The sequence below is a fragment of the Hemitrygon akajei genome, chromosome 8 (genome assembly GCF_048418815.1).
Source record: "Hemitrygon akajei chromosome 8, sHemAka1.3, whole genome shotgun sequence".
NCBI lineage: Eukaryota > Metazoa > Chordata > Chondrichthyes > Myliobatiformes > Dasyatidae > Hemitrygon > Hemitrygon akajei.
Genome location: NC_133131.1, coordinates 49,216,611 through 49,236,481, shown reverse-complemented (window position 1 = coordinate 49,236,481; position 19,871 = coordinate 49,216,611). Strand labels below are relative to the sequence as shown.

At 43.0% G+C, this 19,871-nt stretch overlaps 1 protein-coding gene across 2 annotated transcripts in view; it reads left to right on the top strand.

Annotated features, from left to right (window-relative positions):
- Positions 1 to 19,871, top strand: part of LOC140731878 (uncharacterized) — a 135,935-nt gene that overhangs the window by 98,483 nt on the left and 17,581 nt on the right. For both annotated transcript variants that reach the window (XM_073053817.1, XM_073053816.1), the window contains exons 4-9: positions 5,832 to 5,875; positions 7,624 to 7,666; positions 7,836 to 7,873; positions 13,287 to 13,319; positions 15,863 to 15,893; positions 17,564 to 17,622. In XM_073053817.1, the coding sequence (XP_072909918.1) occupies positions 5,832 to 5,875; positions 7,624 to 7,666; positions 7,836 to 7,873; positions 13,287 to 13,319; positions 15,863 to 15,893; positions 17,564 to 17,622 (248 nt within the window). The remainder of the gene's footprint in view (positions 1 to 5,831; positions 5,876 to 7,623; positions 7,667 to 7,835; positions 7,874 to 13,286; positions 13,320 to 15,862; positions 15,894 to 17,563; positions 17,623 to 19,871) is intronic.

Genomic DNA, 19,871 nt, shown 5'->3' with positions numbered 1-19,871 from the left:
GATTGGAGGGTGGCTAATGTTGTCCCACTTTTCAAGAAATGAGGGAGAGAGAAAACAGGGAATTATAGACCGGTTAGCCTGACGTCAGTGGTGGGAAAGATGCTGGAGTCAATTATAAAAGAGGAAATTACGACACATTTGGATAGCAGTAGAAAGATCAGTCCGAGTCAGCATGGATTTATGAAGGAAAAATCATGCTTGACTAATCTTCTGGAGTTTTTTGAGGATGTAACTATGAAAATGGACAAGGGAGAGCCAGTGGATGTAGTGTACCTGGACTTCCAGAAAGCTTTTGATAAAGTCCCACATAGGAGATTAGTGGGCAAAATTAGGGCACATGGTATTGGGGGCAGAGTACTGACATGGATTGAACATTGGCTGGCTGACAGGAGACAAACAGTAGCGATTAACGGGTCCCTTTCGGAATGGCAGGCTGTGACCAATGGGGTACCGCAAGGTTCGGTGCTGGGACCGCAGCTTTGTACAATATACATTAATGATTTAGATGAAGGGATTAAAAGTAACATTAGCAAATTTGCTGATGACACAAAGCTGGGTGGCAGTGTGAAATTTCAGGAGGATGTTATGAGAATGCAGGGTGACTTGGACAGGTTGGGTGAGTGGGCAAATGTATGGCAGATGCAGTTTAATGTGGATAAATGTGAGGTTATCCACTTTGGTGGCAAGAACAGGAAGGCAGATTACTATCTAAATTGAGTCAAGTTAGGAAAAGGGGAAGTAAAACGAGATCTAGGTGTTCTTGTACATCACTCAATGAAAGCAAGCATGCAGGTACAGCAGGCAGTGAAGAAAGCTAATGGCATGCTGGCCTTTATAACAAGAGGAATTGAGTATAGGAGTAAAGAGGTCCTTCTGCAGCTGTACAGGGCCCTGGTGAGACCCCACCTAGAGTATTGTGTGCAGTTTTGGTCTCCAAATTTGAGGAAGTACATTCTTGCTGTTGAGGGAGTGCAGCGTAGGTTCACAAGGTTAAATCCCGGAATGGCGGGACTGTCATATGTTGAAAGATTGGAGCGACTGGGCTTGTATACACTGGAATTTAGAAGGATGGGAGGGGATCTGATTGAAACATATAAGATTATTAAGGGATTGGACACACTGGAGGCAGGAAGCATGTTCCCGCTAATGGGCGAGTCCAGAACTAGAGGCCACAGTTTAAGAATAAGGGGTAGGCCATTTAGAACAGAGATGCGGAAAAACTTTTTCACCCAGAGAGTGGTGGATATGTGGAATGTTCTGCCCCAGAAGGCAGTGGAGGCCAAGTCTCTGGATGCATTCAAGAGAGAGTTAGATAGAGCTCTTATAGGTAGCGGGGTCAAGGGATATGGGGAGAGGGCAGGAACGGGGTACTGATTGTGTATGATCAGCCATGATCACAGTGAATAGCGGTGCTGGCTAGAAGGGCCAAATGGTCTACTCCTGCACCTACTGTCTATTGTCTATTGCCTATTGGCTGTGGCCTCTTGTCCTAGACTCCCCCACCATGGCAAACATCCTTTCCATATCCAATCTGTCTAGGTCTTTCAACATTCAAATGGTTTCAATGAAACCCACCCCCCCATCCTAAATTCCAGCGAGTACAGACCCAGAGCCATCAACGTTACTCATTTGATAACCCTTCCATTTCCAGAATCATCCAGAATTTCCAGAACCTTTGATGAGCCATCTTTTCTTAGATGAAGAGCCCAAAACTGTTCACAGTGCTCAAGATGAGCCTCACAAGTGCCTTGTAAAGCCTCAGCATCACATCCCTGCTCTTGTGTTCAAGACCCTGCTCTTGAAATGAATGCTCACATTGCATTTGTCTTCCTCACCACTGACTCTACCTGCAAGTTAACCTTAAGGATGTTCTGCAAAAGGACTCCCAAGTCCCTTTGCATCTCAGATTTTTAGATTCTCTGCCCTTTTAGAAAACAGTCCGCACATTTATTTCTACTACCAAAGTGCATGACCTTGTATTTTCCAACATTGTATTTCATTTGCCACTTTCTTGCCCATTCTCCTAATCTGTTTAAGTCCTTCTGCATCCTACCTGTTTCCTCGACACTACTTGCTCCTCCACCAATCTTCGTATTATCTGCAAACCTGGCAACAAAGCCATCCATTCTATCATCTAAATCAGTGATATACAGCATAAAATGAAGTGGTTCCGACACCGAACTCTGCGGAACACCACTAGTCACTGGCAGCCAACCAGAAAAGGATCCTTTTATTCCCACTCACTGCCTCCTACCAATCAGCCAATGCTCTAACCATGTTAGCAACTTTCCTATAATACCATGGGCTCTTAACTTGGTAAGCAGCCTCGTGTGGCATCTTGTCAAAGGCCTTCTGAAAGTCCAAATATACAACATCTACTGCATCCCCTTTATCCATCCTGCTTGTAATCCCCTCAAAGAATTCCAACAGGTTCGTCAAGCAGGATTTTCCCTGAAGGAAACCATGCTGCCTTTGTCCTATCTTGTCCTGTGTCACCAAGTACTCCATAACCATGTGCTTAACAATTGACTCCGACATCTTCCCAGCCCCCGAGGTCAGGCTAACTGGTCTATAATTTCTTTACTGCTGCCTTCTTCCTTTCTTAAAGAGTGGAGTGACATTTGCAATTTTCCAATCATCTGGCACTAGGCAGAAGTACAATGGTTTTTGGAAGGTCATTACTAATGTCTCCACGGTCTCTACCACTACCTCTTTCAGAACCCTAGGATGCAGTTCATCTGGTCCAGGTGACTTAAGTACCCTTGGGTCTTTCAGCTTTTTGAGCACCTTCTCCCTTGTAATGGTAACTGCACTCACTTCTCTTCAATTATTTTAGTTGCTCTCTGTAGGTTTTTCAAAGCTTCGCAGTCCTATTACCTTCCCACTAATTTTTGCTTTGCTGTATGCCCTCACTTTTGCTTTTACATTAGCTTTGACTTCCCTTGTCAGCCATGGATGTACTATTTTGCCATTTGATTATTTGTTTTTACAATACATCTATCCCCATTTTTCCCAGAAACTCACACCATTGCTGCTCTGCTGTCATCCCTGCCAGCATCTCCTTCCAGTTTACTGTGGCCACTCCTCTCTCATATCCCTATAATTTCCTTTACTCCACTGAAATACTGCTACATCAGTCTTACTTCCTCCCTATCAAATTTCACGCTGAACTCAATGTATTGTGATCACTGTCTCCTAAGCAATCTTTTGCCTTAAACTCCCTTTTTGCCTCCGGTTCATTACATAACACCCAATCCAGTATAGCTGATCCTCTAGTAGGCTCAACAACAAACTGCACTAAAAAACCATCTCTTGGACATTCAACAAATTCACGCTCTTGAGATCCATTACCCACCTGCTATTCCCAATCAACCTGCATGTTGAAATTTCCCATGACTATCATAACATTGCCCTTTCAACACACCTTTTCTATTTCCCGTTGTAATCTGTGTTCCACATTCCAGTTGCTTTTGGGAGCTGGTATATAACTGCCATCATGGTCCTTTTACCCTTGCCGTTTCTTAACTTAACCCGCAAGGATTCAACATTTTCTGAACCTATGTCACATCTTTCTACTGATTCAATGCCATTCTTTACCAGCAGTGCCATGCCACCCCCTCTGCCTACCTTCCTATCCCTCCAATATAACATGTAACCTTGGACATTCAGCTCCCAACTACAACCATCCTTTAGACACGATTCAGTGATGGCCACAACATCATACCTGACAATCTGTATCAGTGCAATATCAACCTTATTTCTTACACTCCGTACATTGAGATATAACACTTTGAGTACTGTATTTGCTACCCTTTTTGATTCTGTATCCCCAATGCACTGATACTCATCCTGCTGGTTACAATTATGTTCTATCATCTTCCTGCCCTTCCTGACAATCTGACTGCACACTATCTTGGCTTTTATGTCATCCATCTTATCCTGAGTCCATTCACTCCGCTTCCCACCCCCCCTGCCAAATTAGTTTTGACCCTCCCCCACAGCACTACCAAACCTGCCCGTGAGAATATTGGTTCCTCTCGGGTTCAGGTGCTATCTGCCCCTTTTGTACAGGTCACACCACCCCCAGAACACATCTCAGTGATCCAAGAACTTGAAGCTCTGTCCCCTGCACCAGCTTCTCAGTTATGCATTTATCTACCAAATCATCCTGTTTCTATAGGATGGGACAGGCAGCAATCCAGAAAATACTACCCTGGAGGCCCTGCATCTCAGCTTTCTACCTAGCTCTCTAAATCCTCTCTTCATGACCTCATTGCTTTTCCCTCCTATGTCATTGGTACCAATATGTACCAAGACATCTGGCTTCTCTCCCCCAACCCCTCCAAAATGCTGTGTACGCAATCTGAGATGCCCCTGACCCTGGCACCTGGGAGGCAATGTACCATAGGGTGTACCGTTCACGTCCACAGAATCTCCTGTTTGTTCCCCTATTACTACCACTCCCTCTTCTCCCCCTTTCCCTTCTGCACCACAAGATCCATGCTCTGTACCAGTAACCTGGTCTCAGTGGCATTCCTTTGGGAGGTCATCCCCCACAACAGCATCCAAAATGGTGTACTTATTATTGCGAGGAATGGCCACAGGCATGTGCTCTGTGCTAACTGCCTATCCACATTTCCATTTCTCCTGACAGTCACCCAGCTACTCGCCTCCTGCAACTTCAGGGTGACTACTTCCCTGTATTTCCGATCTGTGATCTCCTCACTCTCCCGTACAAGCCAAAGGTCATCCAGCTGCTGCTCCAGATCCCTAACACGGTCTCCAAGGAGCTGCAGCCGGAAGCACTTCACGCAGATGTATTTCCCTGGGAGACTCTGGGTCTCCCAGGACTCCAGCATCCAGCATGAAGAACACAAAATGGCCATTTACTGTACTAGATACAGTAAGAGGAGGGAAAAAAAGGGGACCTTATCAGAAGCTTAACCAGAGCCAATGCCTCTTCCAAATCAAAGGCTCCTTTGAGCCAAAGCCTGACACTCCTACTTTCACCACAGGTCTACTCCCAACAATGGCCGCCCTGCTTGCCCCTTCTGTACTTTTATTTAATTCGCTGTGCTCTGCTCCTGCCGCTGATGGGGCTGCCGGAATGAGCTCAAGCACTTGCAAAGCCCTCCTTTTAACCAAGCATCGCTGACCTGCGAGAAACCTCCTCGCTGTGCTCTGTTCCCACTGCTGATTGGGCTATCGGGATTAGTGAGCAGTTGATATGGAAGACTTTGAAGTTGATCAGTAATTAAGTTGTACAATATGTTTTGTCTGGGCTTGATACATTTCTGATTAAAAACAAAATGCAGTATGTTCTTAGCAAATCAGTCAGCAGCTGTGGAGAGGGAGCAGAGTCAATGTTGATCTTCTCATCAGAACTGGGGAAGGCGAATGGTATGAAACATTAACTCTGTTTCTCTCCGTCCAGTGGTTGCAGTGGATGCTTGAACTGATGGAAATGTGTTGCCAGAGTGGCCTGCAGACATCTAGGAGAGTGTCAAATGTCTTCTGAGTATTGCTGGAGCTGCAAAATGCAAAATGCCTGCAATGTCACCTGGATTATGTGACTGGTTTACCAACACCCAACAGATGTTGATGAGGAGGAATTGATGCCTCCGTGCCGTTTGAATTTTTGTTTCTATTAATCAGTGCAAACTCGGTCTTGTTGCAGGTACAAGCTTCCTCAGCTCTGACTGTGACATGACAATGTTTACTGTCTTCTCTAATTCATCATAATGTTGTACAAAGTTTGGATTCATGGGTACCAAAAGTCAAGATTTGGCCCAAGACTGTTTTCAAACAATTAAATGTCCACTTTCTTTCAGGAATGAAGACAAGAAAGTCTTTGAAGTAGTGAGATCATATACAGGTAAATTACATATAGAGGCTAAAGCACAAAAAGATCATAAGACGATAATATTTGTCATTTAGAAAATAGTCAACCCTTTCATTTCTTCTACCAAAGTGCACGACCATACACTTCCCAACACTGTATTCCATCTGCCATTTATTTGCCTATTCACCTAATCAGTCTAAGTCCATCTGTAGCCTCTCTACTTCCTCAAAACTACCTGGCCCTCCACCCATCTTTATATTGTCTGCAAACTTTGCAACAAAGCCATCAATTCCATCATCCAAATCACTGACATGTAAAACGAATCAGTTCCAACACAGACCCCTGTGGAATACCACTAGTCACTGGCAGCGAACCAGAAAAGGCTCCCTTCATTCCCACTCTTTGCCTCCTGCCAATCAGCTACTACTTTATCCATACTAATATATTTCCTGTAATACCATGGGCTCGTGGCTTGTTAAGCAGCCTCATGTGTGGCACCTTGTCAAAGGCCTTCTGAAAGTCCAAATATAGAACATCAACTAATTCTCTTTCATCTATCCTGCTTGTGCTTCTTCAATTCTGGTTTATTGCACAATACCCAATCCAGAATAGCTGATCCCCTAGCTAGCTCAACCATGAGCTGATCTAAAAAGCCATCTCAAAGGCACTCTAGAAAATCCCCCCTCCTGGAATCCAACACCAACCCAATTTTCCCAAGTTACCTGCATATTGAAATCCTCCATGACTATGTAGCCCATATTACCAGTACTAGCTCTTTCATGGAGCAACAGAATTGTATGACCCCTGCTCTTTTCTCAATATCTGCCTAATTTGCCTGATTAAATATGCATTTAACTCCATTCTGAGAATTAAATATTGAACCTGATTACCCACACTCTTACAGGTAGTGCAACCCAGATCACGTGAATTCTGGATTCCATGGGTTCCTATGTTCTTCTACTCATCAGATTAATCTTTCTGCTCATTGCCTGCTCCACCACAGGAAATGCATCCTCTTTATTTGCCCTATTTAAAATATTCATGGTTCAAAATACATACATAGAATCTCCTCTTAGGTTTCTTCAGCCTAAGTAGATCAGACCTATCTTCACCAGTTTCTCCATGTAACCAAAGTCCCTCTACACGATCACCATTCCAATAAGTCATCTGAAGACTCTCCAAGACTCTACAAACCTTTATACAGAGCAATGCCTAGAAATGAGTCATACTTTAGACAAGGCCCAACCAGTATTACACAATACTTCAGCTTTATTTCCTGCTCTCTGAGCCTGTAATCCTGATGCTCTCTTTATCTTGTCATTAACAAACATTTTTACATGTATCTCTACGGCCTACCCTTTACAATTCTGTCATTTACTTCACATCTCCATCCTTCTTAACTATGCATCACTCATCTCATTTTCCCATAAATTTCCATCTGCCACATATCAACCCATTTAACAGTGTTTTCATTGTTCATCTTGTTCCTTATGGACGGACCTATTGTAAATTGTGAGAGCAGAGCAGAACCTGACAGAGTGGAATAGGTCTGTAGGAGCCATGTATCTATTTTCTTTCTGTGTTGTATTTTGTAGTGCATTTATTATGGTGATCTGTCACATGGGTTGGGACATGGTGGAAGGAAATGAGTAGCTACGTATTCACGCTTTGTCTTAGTGTAGTTTAGTCTCGTGGAGAGGGCTGAGCCGCGGGGTATTATATTTTTTGTTGACCACTAATTGGAAGTAAAAATGAAGTAAATTTGTGTCTTTTTTTTCCAGTGTCACGAACACAACAAAAACCAAGTCTGGAACCAGAGACTGAGTAAGAAATATTTGATCGTGTAAAAAAAAACACACCCCAAGTATATCCACATCCCCCTCTTTGATCGATCCCATTGAACAGTAGCAAAATGTTAAATTTGTGTGGACTTATGATTAAGTGCAGAAAGAAAGTCTAGTAGTCCTAAATAAAATGTTTTCATCTTTTTCAGGAAAGTGCATGCCTCAAATGTTCCAACTGATTGTCGGGGTTTGTATTGAAACAGTTGCTGAACCTTTTTAACAAGCAATCTAATTGTTACAGTCCAGCTACCCTTAACATATGCTCAATTCTGTCTCACTGGCCCTGTTTGTCTTTTGGCACGGACCAACTCTAAATCCACTGGTCTCCTCCCTCAAGTTGTTTTTATTATATAACCTGTCAGTGGTTTCCTTCAGCTCATTATTATATAGCCATGTTTGTATATCTTCCTTGCTCCCAATTTCTTCTTGTAAATATATTCTTTGCCCTGTTATCCCTTTGAAGATCAAGTAAGTCAAAAACTGTACTAGAGTGCATCAGGGTAGACTATTGCTCCTTTTAAACAAGTTCTTTCCAGTCTGATCCTACTTCTTTTGATTACAAAATTGCACATCATTATTCTATTAACAAAAGGTGAAAATTAATTCATGGACAGGTTGGCCTATTCCCTGTTGCCAAAACACACACTTAAATCTATAATTAAGGACAGAATTATGATTGGAGAGAGCTAGCATGGACTTGTAAAGATTATGTTGTGTAATTAAATATATCAGTAATATTGTAAAATATTGTTTGATTAAGCATTCTTTGTTGTTCAAATAATTCATTATTGTTATATGTATGAAGTTCATGAATGGCATATGTCATCACACCACTGTGTCAGGCACACATGTCTCGCTTAAAAAAAACAAGAGTACACATGTTATTACTACTTCGTGTTTTCTTTAAATTAGTTTTGTGTTTTGGAGCACCAAGATGTAACAGTGTTAACAAGCAAGTTTTTTTATGAACCCAAGATGACTACCTATCTTATAAAGTGCAACGAAACGTTTGAGTTAAAAAAAACTCAGCAAGATCTTCGAGTTAAAAATAAGTAGTGCAGTATGTGTCTCTTCAGGACAGGAGATAGAGACAATTGAGTTTAAAAAAGAGCAGGAAATGGACACAATTCATAGATTCATAAACAGTGTTTACTGGGTGATAATTATCATAAATTAAAAAAGCAGAAATGGCTGGCTACATCAGAAAGATTGTCAAATTTAATTGCACAAGAGATAACTGGATTATATATACTGAATGATATAAGCAGTATTTTGAAGCAAATGAAATAGCCAATGAGAAACAAGTACCTGGTTTAGGTTTAAACGTACAGTTTGCTCAGAAGTTTAACTGCTCCAACCGAACCAGCCGAAACGAGCTTTGCTCATATTGTTGACCTTTCATGTTGTGAAAGTAATGAAGGAACATAGAAAATCAAAATGATTGTTGATAGCAGAACACGTTTGGTTTCATCCGTGGAATCAGAGGAAGGGGAGTCTATTTCAGCGTATGTGGCTGAATGGAAGAGATTGAGCATTGTGAGTTCGGTAATGGTCAACATATCAATGCAGCTATAAAGAAGGCAAGACAACAGCTATATTTTATTAGGAGTTTGAGGGGATTTTATTTGTCACCTAAAGCATTCAAAAACTTTTACAGCTGTACCATGGAGAGCATTCTAACTGGCAGCATCACCGTCAGGTATGGGGGAGGGGGGAGGTACTGCAGAGGACCGAAAGAAGCTAAGAAAGTTGTAAAATTAGTCAGTTCCATCATGGGTACCAGCCTCCGGAGTATCCAAGACATCTTCAGGGAGCGGTGCCTCAGGAAAGCAGTGTCCATTTTTTAAGGATCCCATCACCCAATACCTGCTCACTTCTCAGTGTTGCCATCAGGAAGGAAGTACAGAAACCTGAAGGCACACACTCAATGATTCAGGAGCAGCTTCTTCCCCTCTGCCATCCGATTCCTAAAGAGACATTGAACCCATGAACACCACCTCACTTTTTTATTATTTCTGTTTTTGCACTACTATTTTTAACTTGACTATTTAATATAGATATATGCTTACTGTAATTTTTTTCTGTATTTATCATGTATTGCATCATACTGCTGCTGCTAAGTGATCAGATTTCACAACATATGTCGGTGATATGCCTGATTCAAATTCTGACATTACCATATACAAGTCTGAGATTAATTTTCTAGCAGGCATACTCAATAAATTCATAATAGAGTAAGTGGGAGACCATAGCCACTTGGGTGTTCAATGTGTGCAAAAGACAACAAGATACAAATACAAAAAGAAATAAATAATAATAATAAATAAATAAGCATTAAATATCGAGAACATGAGATTAAGAGCCCTTGAAGATGCGACTATGGGTTGTGGAACATTTTAATGATGGGGCAAGTGAAGTTGAGTGACGTTATCCCCTTTGGTTCAAGAGCCTGATGGTTGAGGGGTAATAACTATTCCTGAACTGGTGGTGTGGGTCCTGAGGCTCCTATACCTTCTTCCTGACAGCAGCGGCAAGAAGAGACCATGTCCTGGCTGGTGGCAGTCCCAATAGACAATAGGTGCAGGAGTAGGCCATTCAGCCCTTAGAGCCAGCACCGCCATTCAATGTGATCATGGCTGATCATCCACAATCAGTAACCCGTTCCTGCCTTCCCCCCATATCCCTTGACTCTGCTATCTTTAAGAGCTCTATCTAACTCTTTCTTGAAAGCATCCAGAGAATTGGCTTCCACTGCATTCTGAGGCAGAGCATTCCATAGATCCACAACTCTCTGGGTGAAAAAGTTTATCCTCAACTCTGTACTAAGTGACCTACCCCTTATTCTTAAACTGTGGCCTCTGGTTCTGGACTCCCCCAACATTGAGAACATGTTTCCTGCCTCTAGCATGTCCAATCCCTTAATAATCTTATATGTTTCAATCAGATCCCCTCTCATCTTTCTAAATTCCAGTGTATACAAGCCCAGTCGCTCCAATCTTTCAACATATGACAGCCCCGCCATCCTGGGAATCAACCTTGTGAACCTACGCTGCACTCCCTCAATAGCAAAAATGTCCTTCCTCGAATTTGGAGACCAAAACTGAACACAATACTCCAGTTGTGGTCTCACCAGGGCCCTGTACAACTGCAGAAGGACCTCTTTGCTCCTATACTCAACTCCCCTTGTTATGAAGGCCAACATGCCATTAGCTTTCTTCACTGCCTGCTATACCTGCATGCTTACTTTCAGAGACTGATGAACAAGGACACCTAAATCTCGTTGCACCTTCCCTTTTCCTAACCTGACACCATTCAGATAGTAATCTGCCTTCCTGTTCTTGCCACCAAAGTGGATAACCTCACATTTATCCACATTAAATTGCATCTGCCCACTCACCCAACCTGTCCAAGTCACCCTGCATTCTCCTATCATCCTCCTCATATTTCACACTGCCACCCAGCTTTGTGTCATCTGCAAATTTGCTAATGTTACTTTTAATCCCTTCATCTAAATCATTAATGTATATTGTAAATAGCTGCGGTCCCAGCACCGAGCTTTGCTGTACCCGACTAGTCACTGCCTGCCATTCTGAAAAGGACCCGTTAATCCCTACTCTTTGTTTCCTGTCTGCCAACCAATTTTCTATCAATGTTAGTACCCTACCCTCAATACCATGTGCTCTAATTTTGCCCACTAATCTCCTATGTAGGACCTTATCAAAGGCTTTCTGAAAGTCCAGGTACACTACATCCACTGGCTCTCCCTTGTCCATTTTCATAGTTACATCCTCAAAAAATTCCAGAAGATTAGTCAAGCATGATTTCCCCTTCGTAAATCCATGCTGACTTGGACCAATCCTGTTACTGCTATCCAAATGTGCCGTTATTTCATCTTTTATAATTGACTCTAGCATCTTCCCCACCACTGATGTCAGGCTGACTGATCTATAATTCCCTGTTTTCTCTCTCCCTCCTTTCTTAAAAAGTTGGATAACATTAGCTATCCTCCAATCCTCAGGAACCTGAATCTATAGAACATTGAAAAATGATTACCAATGCATAATCATCATTCCCTGATGATGGTTGCTACTTTTCTGCGACAGCGTTTCATGTAGATGTGCTCAATGGTGGGGAGGGCTTTACCCTTGATGGACTGAGCCATATCCACTACTTTTTGTAGGATTTTACATCCAAGGGCATTGGTGTTTCTATCCAGGCTATGAATCAGTCAGTCAATCTAGTAATAGTGTTAAATGAAAATGCCACACCCATGTTTACAAAGTCCATCTTGTTCCTTCTACCATCTGTGATAAAACAGCCCTTAAGCTACTGTAGTTCATATGGAGGCAGAAGGTATTCTTTCCAAGGTAGAAGGGAGCCTATGGGCAACGCTAATCGTCCCAGTAGCCAAGAAGGATGTGTCTGTCAGGATCTGTTGTGATTTTAAGGTCACCATCAACCCAGACCTAGAGTAGACCAGTTCCCGCTGCCCAGGATAGAGGATATTTTTGCAAAGTTTTCTGGAGTAAAACACTTCATCAAAGTGGACTTAGCTGAGGCCCACCTACAGATGGAGACGGAAGAAGAGGCTAAAGTGTTTCTCACCATTGTTGCACTATGATAGGCTTAATTTTGGAGTATCATCTCTACCTGGGCTCTGGCAGAAAGCTATGGACCAGGTGCTGCAAGGCTGCCCGGGCACTCAGTGTTACCTGGATGACATCATTGGTACCAGTAAGGATGACAAGGAACATCTCAAAAATCTCAATACAGTGTTAAAAAGATCATGTGGAAATGTTGAGGCCCATGGACAAAAATCACTAAAATGTTACGTGCAGGCACACATAATGATCATTTTGAGGCAATTATAGGCATTTAAACCTCGAGATCTGAAAAACAAGTGGATGGAATTCCAGAACAGTTGTGCAAGGCTGTGGTTGGACCCTGTCTGTTTTCTGGACACCACACATTTTGAAGGATGTAGTAGGTCCAAAGATATGAAGAATTCATGAAAATGATATTTCACCTCCAAGGATGAAATTGTGGTGAAGGCTGAGATGAGCAAAGGCTGCATTTCCTAGTGGGTGAAGAGATGATTTGACAAAACTGAGAAAGTGAGTGCAGTGTCGTACATTACAGAAACAGACCTTCGCACTACCAAGTCTGTGCCTACCTCATCCAACACTAACAAACTGATTCCACCTGGGGCAAATGCTCAGACCCCCAGTCGACGAATGGAGGGAAAATTTGTGATGAGTTGCCACAGCTCAGCCCAAGGGAATGAGTCTAAGTGGAATTCTCCTGATCCTATAAATAATTTTATACTCAACAGTTATTTCTTTGAGATGCATTGAGAATCGTTGCTTCGTCTGATTGTGACCTGCTGGAGATAGGACCTACACATGGTATGGCTGTGATGCCTCACATGGCCAAATTGCCCACCATGTTGGCTCACCAAGCTCAGTAAGGAATTAGCAGTCGGAAAATAACTGTCAGTCACAGGACTATGTAGCAGCAAGGACAGCTCCCTCAGTGGGAATTTGCAATGCTGAGGAGGGAATATTGTATTAACACCTAAACTCTTCTCTTTTTACCAACAGATGATTCAGCAAACTATGAGAACTTAAAGATTGGTAAGTACAAAATAATCGGCAGTAAATGAAAAACAAGCTTTCCTGTGATTAAGAAAACATACGGTGCATCAATCGTGGGATTGAGTTCAGTAGCTGAGAGGTAATGTTGCAGCTATATAGGACCCTGGTCAGACCCCACTTGGAGTACTGTGCTCAGTTCTGGTCACCTCACTACAGGAAGGATGTGGAATACATAGAAAGGGTGCAGAGGAGATTTACAAGTATGTTGCCTGGATTGGGGAGAATGACTTATGAGAATAGGTTGAGTAAATTCGGCCTTTTTTCCTTGGAGCGACGGAGGATGAGAGGTGACCTGATAGAGGTGTATAAGATGACGAGAGGCATTGATCGTGTGGATAGTCAGAGGCTTTTCCCCAGGGCTGAAATGGCTAACATGAGAGGGCACAGTTTAAGGTGCTTGGAAGCAGGTATAGTGGAGATGTAAGAGGTGAGTTTTTTTAAGCAGAGAGTGGTGAGTGCATGGAGTGGGCTGCCGGCGATTGTGGTGGAGGTGGATACGATAAGGGCTTTCTTAAGAGACTTTTGGATAGGTACATGGAGTTCAGATAAATAGAGGGCTATGGGTAACCCTAGGTGATTTCTCAGGTAAGGACATGTTTGGCACAGCTTTGTGGGCCGAAGGGTCTGTATTGTGCTGTAGGTTTTCTATATTTCTGTTTTTTTTCTTCTAAAATCTGGAATAAAAACTAAAAATGCTGGAAACACTTAGATGCCAATCAGCATCTGTGGAAGAGAAGTAATTTACCTTTCAGATGAGGGACTCTTTCTCAGACCAGAATATAGATAGTACATAGAAATCTACAGCACACTACAAGTCCTTCGGCCCATAACGCTGTGCCAACCATGTAACCTACTATAGAAACTGCCTAGAATTTCCCTACTGCATTGCCCTTTATTTTTCTAAGCTCCATGTACCTATCTAAGAGTCTCTTAAAAGACCCTATTGTATCCGCCTGTACCACTGTCACTGGCAGCGCATTCCACGCACCCACCACGCTGTGTGAAAAACTTACCCCTGACATCCCCTCCGTACCTATTTCCAAGTACCTTAAAACTGTGCCCTCTCATGTTAGCCATTTCAGCCCTGGGAAAAAGCCTCTGGCTATCCACATGATCAATGCCTCTCATCATCTTATACACCTCTATCAGGTCACCTCTCATCCTCCGTCGCTCCAAGGAGAAAAGGCCAAGTTCACTCAACCTGTTCTCATAAGGTACACCCTCCAATCCGGGCAACATCCTTGTAGATCTCTTCTGGACCTTTTCCATGGCTTCCACATCCTTCCTGTAGTGAGGTGACTAGAACGGAACACAGTACTCCAAGTGGGGTCTGACCAAGATCTTACATAGCTGTAACATTACCTCAAGGCTCTTGAACTGAATCCCACGGTTGATGAATGCCAACACACCATACGCCTTTTTAACAACACTGTTAACCTGCACAGCTGCTTTGATATCTGCAGTTTGGTTATAAGAGATTGCTGCATTTGTGGAAAGGCTGTGGGATTGTGAGGAAGTACATGTTACAACCATTCAGGTTATTGAAAATTCACTCTTACAGAATTGATAAATCATTCCCCAAAAAATTGAGATACAGGATCAGCTTCACTATCACGGAATTTATGTGCAAATTAAGCGGCTCCATGTCTTCATGTTATATAAAATCATGAAACAGTCTGTTTCTGGAAAAGCAACCCACAGTCTTTCTTAACGTGGGTTAGCCTCTATTGTGACTACCAGTAATTACACCATCCACGGCACTTCAGTCTGCGCTCAGACAGGTGATCAGCAGCTGGAGATGACGCTGTGATGACTGATTAGAGGCTGAATCTGTCAGGTTACAGCATTGCTCCAGTTCACAGGGAGCCTGTGGTCAGGACAGAGCACTGCTTGCTGTGTCAGCACTGGAAGCTGGTGCTGAGTGCAGCTCGTGACAACATCATCCATGGGGAAAAGCAAACTATTCTCTGCAATTTATTTTACTTTAGCATAATGCTTTTATTTGGAAATGTTTCTGTTTTTAATTAATAATTCTAAGTATGCCTGTTATTTTAATTACTCATTTCATATACAGTAAGGTTTCAGAATATCAGATTCATTATTCCAGTGACAAATCTTAGGCAAGACTGTGTCCAAAACATATATTAGTTGTCACAGTATTCTGAAGGCTGCTCTCCAATATATTCCTCCACAACCCACTTCCGATTCTAAGTCCGAGAATTGCAGAGGAGAAGATGCTTACACAATAAAAGGAAGTGGGTCTGTGTCTCTCTTTGGTCAGACAACTGCTGTGTAACTCTGGGTCCATCTGTAGTGCTGGTCGTGACATCTGCAGCACTGTGTGTAACTCTGGTCACGTTGAGGTGACCACTGCTGTGCTGCACTCTTCCATGTGACCTTTCTCTCTTGCTGTTATTAGGAGTGGTTGTCCACCTCATGCTAACTTGGCCTCTGTTGCCTGCTGATAGTGTGTAGTTCCACAGAAATTACTGAAAGAGTGTAACAAAGTTTGTCCTTTGCAGAAAACCACCATCAACTGGACCAGGACTACATGTAAGTCACTGTTGCTTTTTCTTCATTGACTGCAGTGAGAACTCTCTCAGCTGAATCAAAGGAGGCTGAAGACAGGGACAGAACCATGGGCGAATGTGGCATTTACCCCAGCACACTGGGCTCTTTGCTGCCAGACCAGGAGTTGCCAACCTGTTTATATTCTGTGGACCAATACCATTAAACAAGGGGTTTGTGGACCCCAGATTGGAAACCCCTGTTCTAGACTGCTGGGTGTTTCCACTCTAGTAATGCTACAACTTTTAATGATTATTTTTTAGTTTTATATCATAATTTACCAGTGAACCCGTTGAGCTTAAAGGAAGCCAGGAAGAAGAGCCACAGTCAGAAGGATGGGATCAGAGCTAGTGAGCCAGATGCAGAGCCTTGGCGATTTCAGAACATCTGGACGGTGGATTATTGGTGCTTTACTGTTTAGTGGAGGCAGAAACCCAGAGAAAGGTTTTAATGATGAGATACCTCCTTTTACAAACTTTATTGCAGGAATTCTGCTGTCAGGGCTGGTCTTGTGCTGGAGCCAGGATGTCATATTTAGGATTGGAGATAACAAGAGGGTGATTCCTCCCAGTTCCCATTTCTGGTGTCCTAACTGGAGGACAGATCCTTCACAACCGAGTTGGGCCAGATCCAGGGCAAGGTCCTCCCTGCATCATCCTGCCAGTGACATCTTTAACTCTGGAGAATGCAGCCTCACTTGCTGCAGGTAGACGGGCAAAGCTGACATCCCCGGACCAGTCTCATAAATCTTTGCAGAGTTCTCCCTGCTGGACTGCATCCTTTCTGAAGTAAGGAGAGTGAAATTGTATCCAGTCCCTGAAGTGTGGCCTCAGCAAGCTGCCACACATTTGAAGTGAGTAACACATTCAAAATGTTGGAGGAACTCAGCAGGTCAGGGAGCATCTATGAGGTCAGAGGATCTCCGCCTGAGACATCAACTATTTAGTCCTTTCCATAGATGCTGCCTGACCCGTTGAGTTCCTCCAGCATTTTGTGTGTGTTACTCTGGATTTCCAGCATCCGCAGAATCTCTTGTGTTTGCACAGTTGAGGTTAGACCACCCAGCTCCTGTTTTCATGTGCTCCTGTAACAGACGTGAACCATTTGCCTTACATTTTCTTAATTGCCAAACTTGCCCTTGACGTCTGCACCATCTGTACATTTGGGCCTGCCTCACAGAGCAACAGATCATCTAAGTTAGCACATTCCTTGTCACCAAAGCCCTCGATAGCGGGCAGTGAGTGAGTGGGGAATGCACAGATTTTCACCAACACTATTCACTATTGGGAGACAGAAGCTGGCCTTTGGCTAACACAGAGATCACAGTTATGGAGGTAGCATCTGCATAGGGGCCTAAGACAACACTGCCTTGGTAACTGCCATATGGATTTTTTAAAATAATTTGAATCATAAAGTCATACTAGGAACAATTTACCAAGACTAATTAACCCACAGACCCCCATACTTAACAGGATTTTGGGAGAAAACTGGGGACCCAAAGAAAACTCACACAGGGAGCACCAGAGGCTGGGATCGCTGGAGTTGGAAGCCAGCAGCAGCATCAGCTGTATCATTGTGCTGCCCTTCTACTGCCCAGTGACAAACTGATCTGGGACGGTTTATGTTTCATTTCCAACTTGCATTGTTTCTGACAGAAACCCTTTGGCTGAAGATCATTATTGCAGTCCTCGGGAACATCCCACATCCACAGATGGTAAGTTGTACAGTGGCACTACCAGCTGCCATGCATTGTATTAACCAGGCTGTGAGGCTCTGAGCAACAAGTTCAAGGTATGGTCTGACGCTTGGGAGTTGCATCTCTGTAAAACCCCGCAAACCTGTGAGAAGTTGAGTTACAGAGCATTCTCTGCCCTTGGGGTTTCTCAAGGTGTTGAGAAACACAACAACCAGTTTGCATAATAAGATAGAAAAGATGAGTAATTTAGTCAACCTGAAAAACATGTCCTGGATCACGGTCTGTAACTTACTGCAGTCATTGGACTCACGTCAGTTAGACTCTAGTCCAGTGGTTTCGAAACTTTTTGGGTTACTACCCTCCTTAGTTCCCAGACAGCATCCCCGGCATCCCCGGCATCCCCAGCATCCCCGGCATCCCCAGCATCCCCAGCATCCCCGGCATCCCCGGCATCCCCAGCATCCCCGCTCCCTTTCCAGCCATTACATAAAACCTATAAAAAATTTTGATTTATGATGCACAGTAAAAGAAATGAGAAATTCCAAGTTCAAAGCAGTTACAAAGAATTACAAAAATTATTCAAATATATTTAAAGCTACAAATTATTTATTTAATTACAATTTTAGATCATTAATTAGAGTCCAACTATTCACTACTTCATTGCTTTTTCACCTTTCAGTAAGATGGATGGGCTTGGTGCAGTTGATATCAGCTTCTCAACATCAGGCCGAATGTCACTCAGGAGTCTCAGAACTCCAAATTCAGTCATTTGCAGTCAGTTTCATTGCTCTAAACGAAGTTGGGCAACTGAACTGAAACCACGCTCCACTAAATAAAATGTTGGAAAGGCAATATAAACGTCTTGAGCTTTTACTGTCATGCAGGATAGTGTTCAGAGATTCCATTCTGCAACCAAAAGGTGATATGAGTTTTAGAACTTTGGCTTCAGTTCAAAGTCATTTTGTAGCAAGATCAATTATTCCTGTTAATTCGTCATTACAAGCATTCAGGAGTGGATTTATTACCCAATTTGGAATATGGATTGAGAGAAGATCCTGAAATCTCTCTGACATGTCCTTATACAGCTCACCCTGCCGTGTGAAGACATCTGGTATTCTTTCTATCCCTTCCAACTCAGCGAGGCTCAGAAATTGGAAATGGATGTGACGATCAATGGGGTCAACCCGGGCAGAAACGTGGAGACGGCCGATTTGTCTTTGATAAGATTCATATCATTTCCTTGAAGAACAATTTCATTAAACTTTGCAAATAACTCTGTCAAATAAGCAACGCCATATGTAATATTCTTGAGTTGATTACTGAATGAAGCATTTGAGTCTTTAAAGAATTTTATCACTGTTTCAAAAAGCACATACAAGTGTCTCAGGCAGTTTCCTATTGAGAGCCATCTGACTTCAGTGTGCACCAGCAAGCATTGAAACTTCACTGTTCTCAATACAAAGCTCTCAAAATAGTTGAGAATTGAGAGCACGGGGCTTGATTTTTTTTTTTGAGGCTCTCCATTGGTCGGGATTGACCTTGGATGTTGCATCCCTGCTGTGTACATAAAATGCAAACCAGGGCAGTACGATATGGAGAGCAAGCTGATACCGTGTAGCAGGCTCCCCCTCTCCACACAGTTGATGAATCGAAAGGAACAGCAGAGACTCCAGCGGTGTTGCAGGAGTTGCCTGTCAGAATTGAACTCAGCATAGGACTGCTTTAGGAACTCCAGCTCCAGATTTTTCCTCAGGTTTACTCCTGAAGCCTTCTCCATGAGTGGGTAGATGGATACTTTATTGATCCCAAAGGAAATTACAGTGTCAAAGGATGATTACAAGTTTCAAATATTAGAAGAGAAGTAAGAGAATAAAAAATAAGTTACCTCGAACAGTCTAACAGGAGGGGGTCATCACTTCCCTGGCTATAGGTTGACTGTGGTGAATCTGTGGAATTCTCTGCCACAGGAAACAGTTGAGGCCAGTTCATTGCCTATATTTAAGAGGGAGTTAGATATGGCCCTTGTGGCTAAAGGGATCGGGGGTATGGAGAGAAAGCAGGTACAGGGTTCTGAGTTGGATGATCAGCCATGATCATACTGAATGGCAGTGCAGGCTCGAAGGGCCGAATAGCCTACTCCTGCAACTATTTTCTATGTTTCTATGACTCATTATAGAGCCTAATGGCTGAGGGTAAGAATGACCTCCTACAGCGCTCTTCGGAGCAGTGCAGTCTATTACTAAAAGTGCTCCTCTGTTCAGCCAAGG